The sequence below is a fragment of the Barbus barbus genome (genome assembly GCF_936440315.1).
Source record: "Barbus barbus genome assembly, chromosome: 4".
Lineage (NCBI taxonomy): Eukaryota > Metazoa > Chordata > Actinopteri > Cypriniformes > Cyprinidae > Barbus > Barbus barbus.
In genome coordinates, this window is record NC_136732.1 from 26,987,109 (window position 1) to 27,006,115 (window position 19,007).

Here is a 19,007-nt window from a genome sequence, read left to right on the forward strand (position 1 = left end):
GTAGGTAGCCAGCATAACTATATCACTATGAGTACAGTAGACATCATAAATGTCATAAAATCTTACCCGTTTGATGTGTGTTAGCACGTTTTATTGCAGTGAACCATTTTAGTCGTCTGAGGAATAAGATAAAATTATTTCCTCTTTGCTTTATGGGACAACCGCGTGTGTGTATATAGGAAAATGCATATTTTCAATTAAAGATAACTTATAGATATAATATGGGCTGCTTTTGGTGCTTGACACTATTTTTATTGGTCATTTTGTGTGTTTTGCGAATAAGATAGGCTACATGGTTTAGAAGCTTACTTAAATGTAACATGTTTTTTTCTCTATTTTGATAAAAAGAAAGACGGTTTCCCTTATTGATCACGTCTCGGCTAGATTGCATGTTTTCTTGCGCGGCTGGATGTTGGACTCATGAAAAATAATCACGTTGTTTGTATTTGCCAAAATAGAAATTTACTTTAGCCAAAACATGGACGGGATTATTAGCTCAAGCGCTGCTTATTGTGAAGCGGGAGCGGCCAGCCGGCAGAGGATTCTGCAGCCTTCCTTGAACAGTTATGTTCAGGACTTTCTGATTTACTTAACGAATACTGCGTGAGGGGGCGAGAAACTCGCCAAGGGAGGTCACGTACGGGACACATAAATTAAGACCAATATACAGGACGTCTCGGCTAATACGGGGCGGTTGGCAACCCTAGCTTTCACCTGCATGTTCTGGCATCCTAGCGCACAGCAGCTGTCCACCATGTTAAAATGGTGTAAGGTTTGTAAGGTCTAAATAGTCTGGTTTTAAATTATTGTTCTACAACTGTCGATACCAATGCTACGGCTCTCTTGGTTGTTTGCCTAACTGTCAGAGTTTAGATTGCGTGACGTCAACCTCTGGGTTAAAACAACATTTTTTTTGTTTTTATTATAAAGTGGTGGTTTTCTGACTGAAAGCCAAGTGGCTCCTGTAAACTGTGCTGGTAGGGATGTGGACTTTAATTCAAAGTTCCAAGTACTTTCCCTATTCTACTAGTTTGTGTGGATGACGTAGCTATCCTGTTACCACGAGCAAGATCAGTGAGTGTTCTGTGCAGAATCGGCGAGACATTCGTTCCGAGGACACCGAAAGGATCCCGGATAGCTACCGGGTATTGCTCAGACTTTCTCCGGCAACAAGGGATTTGTTCGTTCAGCGCCATCGCGGGGATCAGCGCATTGTGCATCAGAGTAGGCCTCATTTAATTGGGCTGACGCAGAGGTTTCAGTCACGATCGTATCACCGCTCCCAACCAACTGCTCTCTCCATAATCAACGGCAACTGCGGTGAACAGGTTTGAAACATACAGGGACTCGGAGGTACATTTTTGGTTTGTTTTTTTGAATTGAAAGGATCCTTATTCTTTTTCATGGGCCCCAAAGAGCTTGTTTCTGGCATTATAAAGACTGAGTTTCATTACGAACTGAGAAATTTAATACTTATTGTCACTCAGTGTATTCCTGGTATTTTTCCCAGTGACTATGTGAACTGAAATTCATTTAACGTGACATCTTGTTTAGTAAATTTGTTCATTCTATATTTTCCTTTATTTGTCTATTCATTCGCTTGATTATCAGTACATTTATATTGAGGTACCAACCCCTTATTGTGATCTAGTATGGGTTATTGAACCCTTGTGCGTCAATAAAAAAAAAAAGTTCCACATAGGTCAATAGTGGACAAAAATGTCCATGTCAAAAAACGGTCATACAAATTTGAAGCTTGAGAGCACAGACTTAAGTTTGGTCTCATTTTAAAGAAGACCCATGGCAGATTATTGTTGAAGTAAAAACGTTTAAAGAGTAAAAGCAAAAAAAAGTTATACAGGTTTAAGTTTATGAAAAGGATTTATGAACTATATGTTTATATAAAATATATATTTTATGAAACATGTTGAACTCTAAACCTGCTAGAAAATCAAAGCCATAAATCTAAACAAAATTTTTAGGTTGATATCTCAAAAAATGAGCTTTCAGTAAGAGTTTGTTTGGGCGCAGTACCAAATTTTCCCCATTAGATGCCAGCAAAACTCAGCTGGTGCACACAGTGGTTGGATTTGTGATTTGCAGTAGAGTTATTCTCTCTCAAATATTACAAGCACACACACACAATTTTTTTTAGTTTTTTTATGACAGATATACAAACCACATTCTGACATCCATGCCAACACACCCACACAATTATAGCTGCATTATTTATCCAATTGGCTCTATAATATGCAGAAGCAGAAAACAGGAATAAAGCGAGTATTTGCTTTATAGACCCTTTATAGACCGAATCTGAAAAAAATGACACCATCTGGCACAAAATTATTTTGAAGCCTTGCCAACAGAATGAAAGCCTATTAACAAAAATTGCATCATTTTACAGTTAAACAGCACTGCTATTAAAAATTAGCAGTTTCAGTGGGGACATTTTTGTCCAAATTGAGGAACAATTTTTTGTACCTAATGCAAATACCTATTGCATTTATTAAAGGAAATGGGGGTGAAATAGTAAAATTCCAATAAAAAACACACCTGTGCCAAAATTTATGCAGCTACCAATAACACAGGGAAAATGATCAAAGAACAGAACAAAACTGAAAAGGACAAAAATGTCCAAAAGGTAAGGTAACTACATGGGGTAGGGTTAGGTTTAGGGTTATTACCTAGTTATTGTAATTACTATAATATGTACATAGTCTCTATATGGGGAACAGGACTAAAAATAAAGTGCTACCAACATTATGTGTGTGTATACATACAATATAATGCACACATAAGGTCCCTTTTTTCCATTATGTGCTGCTAATCTGAAGCCTAGTGCTGGTTCAACACACAAGTTAATTAATACTGTAGCTTGTAGCTTCAAAGAGTAACTATATAAAAATCTGTGTGTGAAAAGGTAAATGTCAGTATACTTCTCATTAACAAACATCCAATGAAAAGTCAAAGATAAACAGTTAAATGCAATGTTTAATAATAAGCATCAAACAGTAACAATAAAAGAAAACAAAATATATACAAAACTAATGAAGACGAATGTAGATTGCTTCATATAGCCTTTTCAGAATCAGAATCAGAATTAGCTTTATTGCCAGGTATGTTTGCACATACGAGGAATTTGTTTTAGTGACAGTAGCTTCAAGATTTGCTGTTGATGTTTCATTGTAATGGCTGGATCTGAAAATTTAAATTACATAACATCTATAGTTATAATAATCAGGTCCATTATTAACCATTACTGTGACAACAGAAACAACAATTATGGCGATGACAGTTGTAATGATGGCACAAATATTGGCAGCCCGAGCACGGCGGCTGAATTTCTTTGCTCCTTTGACATCTCTCTTACACTTCCTGTTTATTGCCTGTGAATATAAAAACACAAACAATTTTTTTTTCATGATATCTAACTGCCATTTGATCATAATATATGGCAAATATATGGCTTTTTGAATTGAAAAGTCAGTTTCTGAGTCAGGGTTGACCTGAGTCATTGCTTATAACGTGTTGTAATGGTTGCAAATTCCTTACCTTCAAGGAGCATATCAATGCAGCCATGCCCAGAAATAGGCAGTTGCAGAATGTGATGGTGAACACAGAGAGGCGTAAGTAGTTTTTCACTTTTACTTGGACTTTGCGAGGACCTTGGTAGTTATGCTGCATTTGACAGTTGTACTGGATTTGACAGTTGTACTGGATTTGGTGTTTTGGATTTCCAGCTTTTGGACGAGATGCTCTTTTAGTCACAATTTCTTCATCTTCTAAGCCCTCCCCATTATCATCCTCCATCTCCAATTCATAATCCATTTCCATCTCCACATCACAAAAGTCCCCTTCTTGAACTTCAATTTCTGGAGCTTCAATTTCCGGAATTTAAATTTCTGGAATTTCAAATTCTGGAATTTCGGTTTGAAGATCTTCCATTGTCCAACTTTAATGAAAAGAAATATTCCTCAAGTTTAGTGACAGGTAGATGGTACCACATATGGCTCATACAATCTGATAAACACTTCCTGTGTATTTTTATACATGACTTACATAAAGCCCAAAGGGTAGGAAACCTACATTAATCCCAGTAAGCAGAAAAGCCACAGCCATGGTCTACAATAAAACCTGTGGTGTGTTTTATAAAAAATCTCAAACAATGATTGAGAGAGATGGACGTTTTTTTGGTATATTTTCATAGTTTTCAGATAATAACATATCTGCTATCTGTATGTATAAACATGCAATCATCTTTAGTAATACAGATTTATCTTAATAAAGAAAGTCATACAGGTTTGAAATTTAAATAGTGCTGTCAAACGATTAATTGCGATCAATTGCATCCAAAAATAAAATAAAAATTGTTTACATAATATATGTGTGTACTGTGTATATTTAATCACGATTAATCGTTTGACAGCTCTAAATTTAAACAAAATATTTTGTTAAAAATGTCTTAATATTTTTGTTTAATTAGGTCAGTGATATCCATTGTTGTTTTAGAAAACAGTTGAAAAATACATACATACTGTACTGTGCTGGGCATCAATTCAGATGTCCCGATTCGATTTGATTCGATTCTTGATTCGATTCTCAATTTTTTGATTACATTCGGTGAATATAGTTTTAATACAAATGCAACTGATATTTCTAAAAAATGAACAGTAAACATCAGTTTACGAATGGTGAATTAATAAAAAGAAATTAAGAGCCGTAGGCCTGTGTTTTAAACCTATTATTTTTTTTTTGTATAAGTTACTTTTTTTAAACAAAAATAGGTCCTTATAAAATGCTCTTCTTAATTTTTCTGGTAATCAGATAAAGGCATAAAACATTCATTTAATTTATCCTAATCAAATTTATCATACTTTATCCTAAAAATTAAACCCCTTTATTTTTTGGCAAAAAAAGTGCTGCACAACAGAGGTTTACTGTTAAAGTTAAAAAGAAAACAAATGTGATTATTCCTTTAAAAATAAAGGTTATTATTATTTATTAGTAGCATTGTTGTTACATTGAGTCTTAAGACTGCTAAATAGTAGGGGTGGTCCGATCAGGATTTTTGAGGTCGATTGCCGATCACAGAAAGCAGTATCTGCCGATCTGATCACAGATACCGATCTTTTTAAAGTAGTCTTTTTATCTTTTAGAATTATTTATAGTGATACTCCAATCAGTATTTTTAGACATTCAGTGCCTAAATTTCATTTTTGAAAATGGGGGGAATTCCCCTCTTAGGTGACTCTTGTGAGAGATCTACATTTATCTCACCTAAATGTTTGATCATCCAGTGAATTTTTGTTTTTACAATTGTGCAATTGTTGCAGAAAAGCTTACACACAGCACAAGCCTGATTTCACACATGGAGTCCACTACTGATCCATCCGTTTACCACAAACACAACATTTATACAGTATTTTGATTTCAGATCCAAACATTGTTACTGAAAATGCTTTTTCATTGGGATTCTTTTTTCTTTTACAGTAATACAATCTTTATAGACGTGTTTAAATGCAATAAATATAAGAAACACATTATTCAATGCTTTTTACTTTTGCATTTAGGCTACTTCTAGAGTTATATATTAAGTTGCTCAAGCAAGTGGCATTTGAACTACATTTCTTATGTTATCACAAACATTCTAAATTAACTTATGACTGGCAGAAACAGTCAGCTTGACTGATTTTCTTTTGCATTTAAATCTTTAACACAAGCAATCCTGTGCGGTTTATAAAGAACTTTACAATGTAGAACTTGTTAATGTACTCAAAGCCGTGGGTCCCATTGACTGCCATTATATGATTGACAGACTGCAACGGTTGAGTTAAAAGTCTTTGTTTGTGTTCTACTGAAGATACAAAGTCACCTACATCTTGGATGCCCTGGGGGTAAGCAGATAAACATCAAATTTTCATTTTTGGGGAACTATCCCTTTAAAGCGTATGGTGTATCTGAAAATACCAGGCCTGACAGCAGAAGACACAGCCATGTATTACTGTGCAAGAGACTCGCAATGAAACAAAGGTCTTGTACAGCTGAACAAAAACCACACTGGTTGTTTTGTTACTAGAAGTCAATAGGTGGCAGCAGAGAATAAAACATCTATAAAATGCAGCCTAATGAGATAATGTGACTGGTGACGATGTGCAGTGAAGTTCACTATAAAAGCTCAACACAACATGTGTCTTTTGATGTGTATATTTGTTGTAGTGGTTTTACACTTTAGATTTTTAAGTTATTAGAGTCTTTTACAGGAGCAAAATAACTCTATAAGGACAGAATATGACTGTCATGAATCCGGACTGTGGCCTTCTGCCAGATGGCCACCAGAGATCACCCTTCCATCGAATTGACTCTTGCACTATACTTTTGCACATTACCCACGGACTACAATTCCCATCATCCATTGCACTGACGACACACACACACACACACACACACACACACACACACACACAGCTGATTGCACTGATCACACAGCTTACTTAAGCCATGGACTTCCTTAATCAGATCGCGAGGACTGTATAGCGTTTATCACTCTCCTAGCGATAGCTACTCTACGGAGCCCACTTAGTTGTCATAGTCTTGCCTTGCCTGTTTTCTCGTGTTGTGATTTCTGCCCATGTTTCCTGGATTAACCCTTTGCCTTGCCGTTCGGACACTGTTTGCACCTCGCTTGGACTATTGCTCTTATACCTTGATTATCTCTCTGCCTTACCCTGTTGGATATTGTTCGCCGATCGTCGACCCACGCTTGTTCTAGGAATACCCCTTGTTTTGTCTTGTCTTATTCATGTCTGTTTGCTGTTTACTTAACCATGCCTGTTTGTGACCACGCCTTTGAATAAAGCTTGCTCATGGATCTGCACAACTCACGTCTTGTTCGGTCTGTTACAATGACGATGAAGGACACAACAGTATCTTACGATGCACAAGAGTAAACACAGATAAACCACAAGCAGTTCTAATCTAAAGCACCTTGAATAAAAAGTTAAAAAAAAAATCCTCATACATAGGAATAAAAAAGTGCATACTGGATGAATTATACCATATTTCAAGATAGCAATAAATAATATTAACCCTAACATTAATAATTTTTGTAGCACGTCGATTTGATTAGTAGCTCTGTATGATTATGTAAATCTCCTGTTGCATATGTAAACAGCAGGCATGAGTCAGTTTATACATTCATCTGATCACTAGAGAGAGTGAAGAATCACTTCAGTTCATTAAACTGTTCTGTGAAACAAACCATGATCTCTTCATCTTTAGTGTTGCTTCTGGCAGTCATATCCTGTAAGTTTAGTCTACTTTCTGTGTGATACATCATTTTGTTGATCAAAAGCTTTTTAACAGTTTTTAAACGTCATGATCTCTTATTAACAGGCATTGTTTGATTTGATACAGGTATTGATTCATATGAACTCACTCAGCCTGAGTCTCTGACTGTCCGTCCTGATGCCACTCTCACTATCAACTGTAAAGTCTCCTATTCAGTTACAAGCTATGCTACAGCCTGGATTCGTCAGCCTGCAGGAAAAACTCTGGAGTGGATTGGAGTGATCTATTATGGTGGAAGCTTAGCTTACAAGGATTCCCTGAAAAGCAAGTTCAGTATCACCAGAGACACTTCCAGTAACACAATAACACTGCAAGGAAAGAATATGCGAGCTGAAGACACAGCTGTGTATTATTGTGCCAAACGCACACAGTGACAGACACCAACAGCCTCCCTGTACAAAAACATCAAATTACAAATTACAAATATTTCTGATTATATTCCTCAGTATGATTTTTTACAGATGCACAAAAGTTGTTCAAAACTCATCAAAATATTGAATGAATTCAGCTGGTAAAACAAAAACAAACTTCAAGGCAAGCCTAATAAATGTAAAAAGTAAATGCATAATATAAACAAAAAATATAATTTGTACCAAAATAATAAATAAAAAAATAATATGTTTTTTCAGTACTTTACCCTTGCTATTTGCTTGTTCTTTATAATTTGTATAAGAAAAGATTTGAAGGTAATCAACTAAATATTGCTTAAGCATCATGATAATAATTGGATGTAATTAATTATGCAAATATTCCTTCTCCTCCTCTTTATTTGAGTATTAAAATTAAAAGCAGCAGCTTGTTCTCTCACGTCTCAAACCATGATCTCCTCGTCTCTCTGGTTGTTGCTGCTGCTGGCAGCTGTTTCTCGGAAGTCTTTATAGCTTCTATAGAGATACTTCATATTAAAAACACTCATGGGTATATATAATATTTTGTTATATCTCTAAAATATCTGGCCACATTTTTCCCCTCAGGTGTCCACTGTGTTGAACTGACACAGACTGATTTTCTTGTCTTAAGTTCTGGTCAGGTTTTGACACTGTCCTGTAAAATCAGGCCGCTGCTGGCCAAATGGGTGCCCTAAGCAGGATTGTATTGTTGTGCCCCCTCCCTCAAATATTATGGAAGTAAAAAGAAAACACCTACTATAGGGGTCAAAATAAAACTTTAATACAATATAAAAGTAAATAAATTGTAATTAAATTGTATTATTTACAAATTACAGTTGTAGCTCTAGACAGTTACCTATGGCAGTAATACAGTTGTCTGATTGATTTTATGGTCTCAAGCTTTCCGAAATCACGGATTATTTAAGCCATTTTACTACAAAAACCATGGTTAATTTTTAATAATAAGGTTTGTGATGTCCACATGTTTTTTGTTGAAGAAATTATAGAGTCATCTATAGCAAAAAGGTGGCCAAAAATGAAAGATTAAGTCGATATTTGAATTAAATGTTTGGTCAATAGCCTATTAAACAAGGACTTGATCGTCCTGTAAGTGTAACAACAGCAATGACCAGGCCTTTGGCTCCCTTTGCAGGCATTTGTAATGTAATGTTGAAAAAAACATTAGACTCCATCACAAACGCAAAACACGAGGTGCGAGCTGTCGCGGATGCGGGAATGGCGTGTCACGTATTTTATTTTTTATTTTTTTGAGCAACTGTGATGGTGCCCCCCCCTGGGAGTTGGTGCCCTACGCAAACTGAGTACTCTGCGTATAGGGAGCGGTGGTACTGTGTAAAATCTCTGGATATTCAGTGACTGACAGCAGCTACTGCACTCACTTCATTCGGCAGCCTGCAGGGAAAGCTCTGGAATGGGTTGGAGAGATATGTGGTAGAGGTAGCACATAGTGATAAACTGAAAAGAGAGTCTTCCAGCAGCACAGTGACTCTTCAAGGACAGAATATGCAGACTGAGGACCAGTGTTGGGAAGGTTACTTTGGAAATGTAATAGGTTACAGATTACAAGTTACCCTACTTAAAATGTAATAAGTAGTGTAACTTTTCAATTACTTTATTAAAGTAATGTAACTGATTACTTTTTGATTACTTTTCTAAATTCCTAATGTTTTCAGCTGTTAATCACTTTTAAACATGTAAAGCAGACAGGGTTAACCTTATAGTAGTACTCAACACTGATTACTGTCAGACTTTCAAAATCCTTCATCACTTGAATTAAGATTATAATATTTAAAGTTTAAAGGAGACATTGGAGGCCAAATATCTTCATTTGCATACAAATGTGTCTTGGCAGTGTGTGGACACAACCACCCTACAATAATACAAAATTTAAAATGATAAAAAGCCCTTTTTTTAATCCCTCAAAAACCTAAACAGTCTCAAATATCAAGTCATTTTGATTTTGGAGTGAATAACCAGCGCTCTCTTTCACCTTCAATACCATGACTGAGGTGAAACCCTTGAGCAACCTCCAACTGCTCCCCAGGTGCCGCAGCAATATGGCTGCCCACTGCTCCGGGTGTGTGTTCACAGTGTGTTGCGCACTTGGATGGATTAAATGCAGAGCACAAATTCCGAATATGGGTCAACATACTTGGCCACACGTCACTTCACTTCACTTTCACTAAATTTGTTTATGTGTGGCTGCGCAAATCATTTTGCTCCAGACTGCTTTCTGAATGAGGGACAATTCATGGCAGGTTTTGTTAAAAAGTTAAAACTCAAGGATGGAGCAGTATCCATTGTTCATGATCCAGCTGCACCTCCAGAAGAAGTAAGTCTCACACTTTATATTTTTTATGATTATTTGCGAATCACCTTTGCTCTTCCACAGAAGAGAGGGGCGGGGTGAGCAGAGCTCATTAGCATGTAAAGAGATATGCAGCGAAACAAGTTGCTGTGAACAGAGCTGTTTTTGACAAGGTAAAAACGGTGTTGTTTTTCACGACCACTGAGAACATTTCGAGAAGACCCTAAAGAATCATACCAACTTGTGGAAAATGGCATCTGATGTCCCCTTTGAAGCACAACCACCACAAAATCAAACTTACTTTAAACTCATTCTGAGGTTAAATACAGATTTAAAATCATAAGATATAGTTTAATAGCTATGATACTGTTTTTGAAATCAAATCTTTTCATAGCTATAACGGGAAACACTGGAATCTAACATTGCCTTAGAAAAAAACTGTTAATCTTAAAAAAAATAAAGCAAATACATAAACCCATATAGGAAATATAAGAGTTATCGGATAAGCATGTTACAGTATGAACTTCTGAAACATTGCTGTTTCATATTTTAGAGCAGTCAATACAGAAATCAATTAAATTTGTATGTGGGAGTGTGTGTGAAAAAAAATCAGATGTAACCACCTTTGTAATCTTTAACATTTTCATAAGTAACTGTAATTTAACTACACATTTTTTCTTAGTAACTGTAACTAACTACAATTACTTTTATTTTGTAAATAAATTCCGTAATTCCGTTACATGTAACTACTCCCCAACACTGCTGAGGACACAGCTGTGTATTACTGCGCCTGAGAGTCACAGTGACACAGAGCAGCTGCTGCCTTGTTCAAAAAACACATTAACAGTCAGCACACAAATAAACAGCTTTGCACTAAAATCTTCAGTATTTCTGATCCAGTTTCAGTTATATTAAATTTTCACAAAAATGATGGTTAAAGTAAAGCATTAAACATGTTTTATTTACATAAAACTGAACCACTATGCTTTCTAGTTCTAAAATAGTATTATAGGCCTATGTATTACGAGGCAAAACTATTGCCTCTCTGTTCTAAGCTTCTAAAATCTGCTAGCAAAAAGTTAAAATAGGGATACTTTCAAAGTTTTAATTCATATCTCTGTCTTCTTCATTTGCCACCCACAAACTCATTTCACTGACATAATCCTGCCTTCTGATAATTGTGTTACAAGTGTATTCTTGGCACGTTTCACAAGACAGTGATGCGGTGCACAATTTAGGACATCCTCAGACCTCAGTTATATGACAGAAAGGCATTGTACCTCAGACTAAAAGGCTTCAGCCATTCGACTATATGGCATTGCGGCTCTGACTGAAAGGCTTTCAGAAAAAAACTGTCAATTGTCAGGTCTTGTACAGTTAGGCATTGGGTGAAACAGCCTCAGACAAAAGGCATCTTTGAAGTCTTTGGTTGCTGTAATATAATTTCGTTCAAAAAAAGTGGATACCACTTAATAGATACAATGGATACCACATGCTGATAAGGTCATGATTGAATTGTTTATTTGTTGATTCATTCTCATTCTGTCTTACCAAATAATGCATTAGCAAGACTAATAAAAACATTAAAAACTATACTATTATAGAAGCAACAGACATATGGAGACAAGGGAGTGGCTACAAAAAAAGAGACATAATTTACTGATGTGTGACCCTCAGGAAACACCTGCGTTTCATTATTGCCTCTAAACAAATAAGTAAATACGCATGTATAGTTTCATGAGACTTATTTACATTCTGCAACTACAAAGCATAGAAACCACTAAAATACATTCTATTAAAATTAATAACATGCTCATTCAAACATAAATAGAAGACAATACAATCAACAAAATGTTATATCCTTATGTCTTCTCAGCAAGTGATTTCAGAAGCAAATTATGTGACCCTGATGAGATGATAATTTTCACCTCAAAGTATACTGTACTTCTGAGCCTTCACCATGTCTCCCGCATTCATCTTGCTTCTGGCCTTTAACACAATAGAGGAAAACTTGGTAAAACTGAGTAAATCTGAGTAGAGACTAACATGTTGTTCTAGAAAGAAACGTGGTTATCTCACTTACCTTTAATGAACATATCAATGCAACAAAACCAAGAAACAAGCAGTTGCAAAACATGATGTTAAACACAGAGCAGCACATGTAGTCTTTTCCTTTAAATGTTACCCTCACAAAGACGACTTCAGGTGAAACCCCTTCATTATCTGACTCTCATATATGTGTTGATGTTCCATCATGTTCACAATAATTAATCAGTAAGGAGTCATTCATAAGCTGCTGCTTCTGTTGTGTGTGTTACTGCATGTTCCAAACCCGTAAAAGCTTTGTTCCTCTTCGGAACACAATTTAAGATATATTGGATGAAAACCAGGAGGCTTGTGTGTGTCCCATTGACTGCCAAGTAAATAACACTGCCAAGGCCCAGAAAAGTATGAAAGACATCATCAGAATAGTCCATCTGCGGTTCAATCTGAATTTAATGAAGCAACGAGAACACTTTTTCTGCACAAAGAAAACAAAAATAATGACTTTATTCAACAATTCGTCTCCTCCGTGTCACTGAAGCGCTTTTTTGGAGAGTATCCGCTGGATGCAAACAGCGTATGCTGTTTTGTGTCAGCCGCACAACACAGATAAGCAGTTTTCGTTCAAATCAAAACATAAATAAACGTAGAAAACGTATCCTTGTGGTACGCTGTTTGCATCCAGCGGATACTCTCCAAAATGGCGCTACACAGACGAGGAGGAGATGGATTGTTGAATAATGTTGTTATTTTTGTGCAGAAAAAGTGTTCTCGTCACTTCATTAAATTCAGATTGAACCACTGATGGCAGATGGACTATTTTGGTGAAGACTTTCATACTTTTCTGGGCCTTGCCAGTGTTATTTACTTGGCAGTCAATGGGACAGTTACAAGCCTCCCGGTTTTCATCCAAAATATCTTAAATTGTGTTCCGAAGACGAATGAAGCTTTTATGGATTTGGAACGACATGGGGGTAAGCGATTAATGAGAAAAAAAAGAAGAAACCCTCCCCACAATATTCCACAAACAGCTCAAATTTTTCTGATGAACGTATGCAGACTGTATTTGTAAATTATTATTTAAATACACGATAGATGATAGAATAATAAAAAGGAAAAATTATTGCTCTAATAATGTGATTAATTTAAGCAATACCTCATGAATGTTTGACTCATTCAAATAGACAGTTGGTTGTTTCATCCCTCAGTGACTAGAACCAATCAATCAAATTCAGTGACTTACTCATAAAGGCAGTCACATGCACAAACTGTTGTTTGAAAATGTCATTTACAAGATGAATGATACAAACATGAAGTCCCATCACTGTTGGGCTGTATTTTTTGGAATATAGATTTGAGGACCCAAATAAATGTTGAATAAAAATAGCTCCCCATTGATTAATATAGCACTCTGATGCTCTTTAGCAACAGATTTACATAAAAAAAAAAAAAAAAAATAATAAAAAAAAAAAATAACGGCACTGCACTGCAACATCTTTCAGTCTCTCTGAAAAGCCTGCATCGAACTTGTTTTAAAAACGAATTCGCAGTAAAGCAAACAAACAAACAGTGTGATTTGGAGCTCTTTCTTAATTTTACTCCATGCGACTGGTAACGTGCCTAAAGACAACAGAACCAATAAACAGTGATTCCTCAGTTCATGACCCCTTTAAAACGAAAATCTGTATAGACTCTTTATGAAGGGCCCAAATTTTTTGTGTCAGGAAAGTGACCCTCCCAATGCAAATCAAAACCCTGAACATCTGTTTAGTATTTATGTGCTGCTGATTGGATCTAAAGTGTTACATCACCACTTTCAAGATGAAGAATGCACTCTGCTTACTGCTGCTCTCATTCAGCCTACAACGTGAGTTTTCCTACATGTCTATTATCATATCTAGGGTAAACAGATTCCAGATGACATCAGCCTTTTCAATCTTCTTTTCAGGTATAAAATGTCAAAGTATGGAGTCCATTGAAAGCACAGCTGTGAAAAAGCCTGGAGAAACTCTGACTCTGTCCTGTAGCGGATCTGGGTTCAGCTTTGGCTGCTGTAGCATGCACTGGATCAGACAACAAGCTGGAAAACCTCTTGTGTGGATGGGTCGTGTTCATAGCGGTGGCAGTGGCAATGACTACTCAGAATCCTTCAAAGGTCGAATTGAAATCACCAGAGATAATTCAAAGAGTATGGTGTATCTGAAACTAACAGGCCTGACAGCAGAAGACTCAGCCATGTATTATTGTGCAAAGCAAGCACAGTGACACAAAGGTCTTGTACGGCTGAACAAAAACCACACTGGCTGTTTTATTTCTTGTTACTAGAAGTCAACAGGTGGCAGCAGTGAATAAAAAATCTGTAAAATATAGCCTGATGAGCAGATCCTGTTAAATACGCAGTGAAGTTCACAGTACAAGCAAACATGACAGAACAAAGGCATTTCTGACTCTTTAACACAACGTAAAAGTACAAATAAATCATATCCCATTTCATTTATTTATTTTATTTTTTTGAAGAACATTTTTTCAGTGCACAATTTGCAACATTATTAGAGGCCTTTAAACCTTCTAATGCAGGTCCAACAGAAACATGTTTACTGAATGAAGTACTGCTATTGTTGCTGTCAAAAGTTCCTTATCAATGCAGTATATCGGTTATATCAAGCCCTCAAAAAGAATAGTTTTTATTATGCAAATTATGCAAAATCTATTCATGTCCACTAGATAAAACGATCTAAACAAAACATATCATAAAGTCTCTAATGAGAGCAATAAACAATATGAACCCTAACATTAATATTATTTTGTAGCATGTACAGTAGATTTGATTAGTAGCTTATTATGTAAATCTCCTGTTGCATATGTAAACAGCAGGCATGAGTCAGTTTATACATTCATCTGATCACTAGAGAGAGAGAAGAATCGCTTCAGTTCATTCAAACTGTTCTGTGAAACAAACCATGATCTCTTCATCTTTAGTGTTGCTTCTGGCAGTCATATCCTGTAAGTTTAGTCTATTTTCTGTGAGATACATCATTTTGTTGCTAAAAAGCTTGTTAACAGTTTTTAACGTCATACTCTCTAATGAACTCTATTATTTGATTTGATACAGGTATTGATTCATGAATTCACTCAGCCTGAGTCTCTGACTGTCCGTCCTGATGCCACTCTCACTATCAACTGTAGAGTCTCCTATTCAGTTACTGACTATGCTACAGCCTGGATTCGTCAGCCTGCAGGAAAAGCTCTGGAGTGGATTGGAGTGATCTGGAGTGATGGAAGCTTATACTACAAGGATTCCCTGAAAAGCAAATTCAGTATCACCAGAGACACTTCCAGTAACACAATAATACTGCAAGGAAAGAATATGAAAGCTGAATTATTGTGCCAATGACACAGCTGTGTATTATTGTGCCAGATAAACACAGTGACAGATGCCAGCAGCCTCCCTGTACAAAAACATCATATTGACATTACAGTATTTATCACATTTTCACAACTAATATTCACTGATGTTTATCATTTACAGCTTCATTTGATGATATTAATGTGCAAAAATGAAAATGCATCTAATCAGTTGGAAAAAAACAACAATTACATAATAATAATAATAATAAACATAATAAATAGCTGAAATAAAAACTATAATCAGACAAACATGTTTCAATAGAAAGTCAATAAAATCCATTATATTTTGCATCACTTTGCTTTCTTCCCATATGGTTAGAAAGTCTATTGCTCAATAAAGGTGCATTTTGATGAAGCTTGTTTTGACCCTAATTTGCTGTTGTCTCAAATTTCAAGTTCAAGTTCAAGTTCAAGTTCAAGTTGAGCTTTATTGTCATTCCGCTACATGTGGGGACATACAGTGGAACGAAATGTCGTGTCTCGCAGGACCACGGTGCTACATAAATACAGACATACAACCATGAAGTAAAAAAACACTATAAACCTATACACAACTAACCTACTGACAGATTTAACTATAAGTATACTATATATATAAGTATTTACCCTATACAAACTAAAAGAATAAAGGATAAAAAAATACAACTATACGAATGCTTCACATAAATATTACCCTATACAAACTAAAAAATAGAAGATAAAAAATACAGACTATACGAATGCTTCACAAATACTGTACATGTGCAAAGAGAGACATTTGAGTCAGCAGCTGGTTGGGGAACAGTGCAGGATGATTTGTAGTGCATGAGCATGTAAACATACATATATTGCTGAGTCTTTTGTGAGATTGTGCACACGCAGCAGTGTGTGTAAGTGTCCATAGTGCACATAGTGTAAAGTGTAAGTGTCCATAGTGTAAAGTGTCCATAGTGCACATAGAGGAGAGTGTGTTACTACAGGTGGTTTGTACAGGCCCACTCACCTGTGTGTAGCACACTTTGAATTGCAAAAAAAATAAAAAAATAAAGTTCCATACAGTTTTTCTTTGGTGTGGGGGGTGGTCCATGTTTCAGGAGGTAGGGGTTTGCATGGGGTTTCAGAGGGGGGCGGGGTGGTTTGAGTTCAGGGCTCTCACAGCCTGGGGGAAAAAGCTGTTGAGCAGTCTGGCGGAGCGGGCTCTGATGCTCCGGTACCATCTTCCTGATGGTAGGAGCTGGAAGAGACTGTGGTAGGGATGGGTGGAGTCCTTCACGATGCTGTTGGTTTTGCTGGAGCATCGTGTAAGGAAGATGTCCAGGATGGAGGGGAGAGGGGCACCGATGATCTTTGCAGCTGTGTTCACTGTCCGCTGGTGGGTCTTGCGGTCAGCAGCACTGCAGTTCCCGTACCAGACAGTGATGCAGCTGGTCAGCACACTCTCAATGGTGCCTCTGTAGAATGTGGTGAGGATGGGTGGTGGGAGACTTGCTCTTTTCAGCCGGCGGAGAAAGTGTAGGCGCTGTTGTGCCTTTTTGGAGAGTGACATGGTGTTGGTGGCCCAGGTGAGAGCCTCTGTGATGTGCACCCCCAGGAATTTAATGCTGCTGACTCTCACCACAGTCGAGCTGTCGATGGTCAGTGGGGGGTGGTCAACGGAGTTTCTTCTGAAGTCCATCACAACCTCCTTTGTCTTCTCCACATTGAGGGACAGATTGTTTGTGCCACACCATTCAGCCAGCTGTGCCACTTCCTCTCTGTAGTGCGTTTTAACATTGTTGCTGATGAGACCTACCACTGTTGTGTCATCAGCAAACTTGATGATGTGGTTGGAGCTGAACTTGGCAGTGCAGTCGTGGGTCAGCAGTGTGAAGAGCAGCGGGCTAAGCACACAGCCTTGTGGGGCACCTGTGCTCAGTGTTGTAGTGCTCGAGGTGTTGTTGCCGACACGGACTGACTGAGGTCTTCCAGTTAGAAAGTCCAGGATCCAGTTACAAAGGGAATTGTTAAGGCCCAGCAGGTTTAGCTTATTTATGAGCTGTTGTGGGATTATTGTGTTGAATGCCGAGCTGAAGTCAATGAACAGCATTCTAACATAGGAGTCTTTATTTTCTAGGTGGGTAAGAGCCAGGTGGAGGGTGGAGGAAATTGCATTGTCCGTAGAGCGGTTTGGACGGTATGCAAACTGGAGCGGGTCGAGTGTGTTGGGGAGGCTGGTTTTGATGTTATGCATGACTAGCCTCTCAAAGCACTTCATCATGATTGGAGTCAGTGCTATGGGACGGTAGTCATTGAGACAGGACACAGGTGATTTCTTTGGTACCGGTATGATTGTTGTGGATTTGAGACATGTGGGGACGACTGCCTGGCTCAGCGAGGTGTTGAAGATATCTGTTAGGACATCTGTCAGCTGTGCAGCACAGTCTCTCAGAACACGGCCAGGTATGTTGTCAGGACCCGCAGCCTTGCGTGGGTTAATCCTAGATAGGGTCTTCCTTACGTCGGCTGGAGACAGACCGAGCGCCCGGTCGTTGGGAGGTGTGGGCAGTTTTTGTGCAGGTGTGTCATTCTGCATTTCAAACCGTGAATAAAAGTGGTTGAGTGCATCGGGGAGGGATGTGTCCTCATCACAGGCCTGTGGCGGGGGCTTGTAGTCAGTGATGGTCTGAATGGCTTGCCACAGGCTCCGTGTGTCTCTGCTGTCTGTGAAGTGGTTGTTGATTTTTTGGGCATATGACCGTTTAGCTTTTTTGATGCCACAGGACAGATTGGCTCTTGCTGTTTTGAGGGCTGCTTTATCTCCTGATCTGAATGCTTCATCTCTGGTCTTTAGCAGCCCACGAACCTCTGCTGTCATCCATGGCTTCTGGTTTGCACGTGTGGTGATGGTCTTGGTGACTGTCACATCATCAGTGCACTTTTTGATGTAAGCAGTCACAGTTTCAGTGTACTCATTCAGGTCTGTGTGGTTGTTGTAGGTGGCTGCCTCTTTAAACATGTTCCAGTCTGTGTCCTGGAAGCAGTCCTGCAGTGCTGAGGTGGCATTGTCTGGCCATACTGTGATCTGCTTTTCAACCAGTTTGGTGAGTTTGAGAAGTGGTCTATATGCTGGGATTAGCATAACAGTGATGTGGTCCGAGTACCCGACTTGGGGGCGGGGTTCAGCCTTGTAAGCATTCTTAACTGTAAAGTCCAGTGTGTTGTTTCCCCTTGTTGCAAAGTTCACATGTTGGTAGAACTTTGGCAAAACTGTCTTTAAGTTTGCGTGGTTGAAGTCACCGGCTATGATGAAAAAGCCATCGGGGTTTTTTGTTTGTTGTTCACTGATGGCGCTATACAGTTCACGAAGCGCGTCCTTAGCGTTTGCACACGGGGGGATGTAAACCGCAACGATAACAATGGCCGTGAACTCCCGCGGCAGATAGAACGGTCGACACTTCACAACCATAAACTCCACCAGCGATGAACAGTGTTTTGATAATACCGCAGCATTGTTACACCAGTCTTTGTTGATA

At 37.9% G+C, this 19,007-nt stretch overlaps 1 protein-coding gene across 2 annotated transcripts in view; it reads left to right on the plus strand.

The window, feature by feature from the left end:
* Positions 1–19,007, plus strand: part of LOC306868774 (uncharacterized protein) — a 280,152-nt gene that overhangs the window by 16,262 nt on the left and 244,883 nt on the right. The window contains exons 1-2 of one of the 2 annotated variants that reach the window (XM_079415125.1): positions 13,916–13,975; positions 14,057–14,369. The exons of the other annotated variant lie outside the window; for it this stretch is intronic. Coding sequence (XP_079271251.1) covers positions 13,930–13,975; positions 14,057–14,369 — 359 coding nt within the window. The 5' untranslated portion in view covers positions 13,916–13,929. Of the gene's footprint in view, positions 1–13,915; positions 13,976–14,056; positions 14,370–19,007 lie in introns of those variants that run through there. 2 annotated transcript variants of the gene reach the window in all.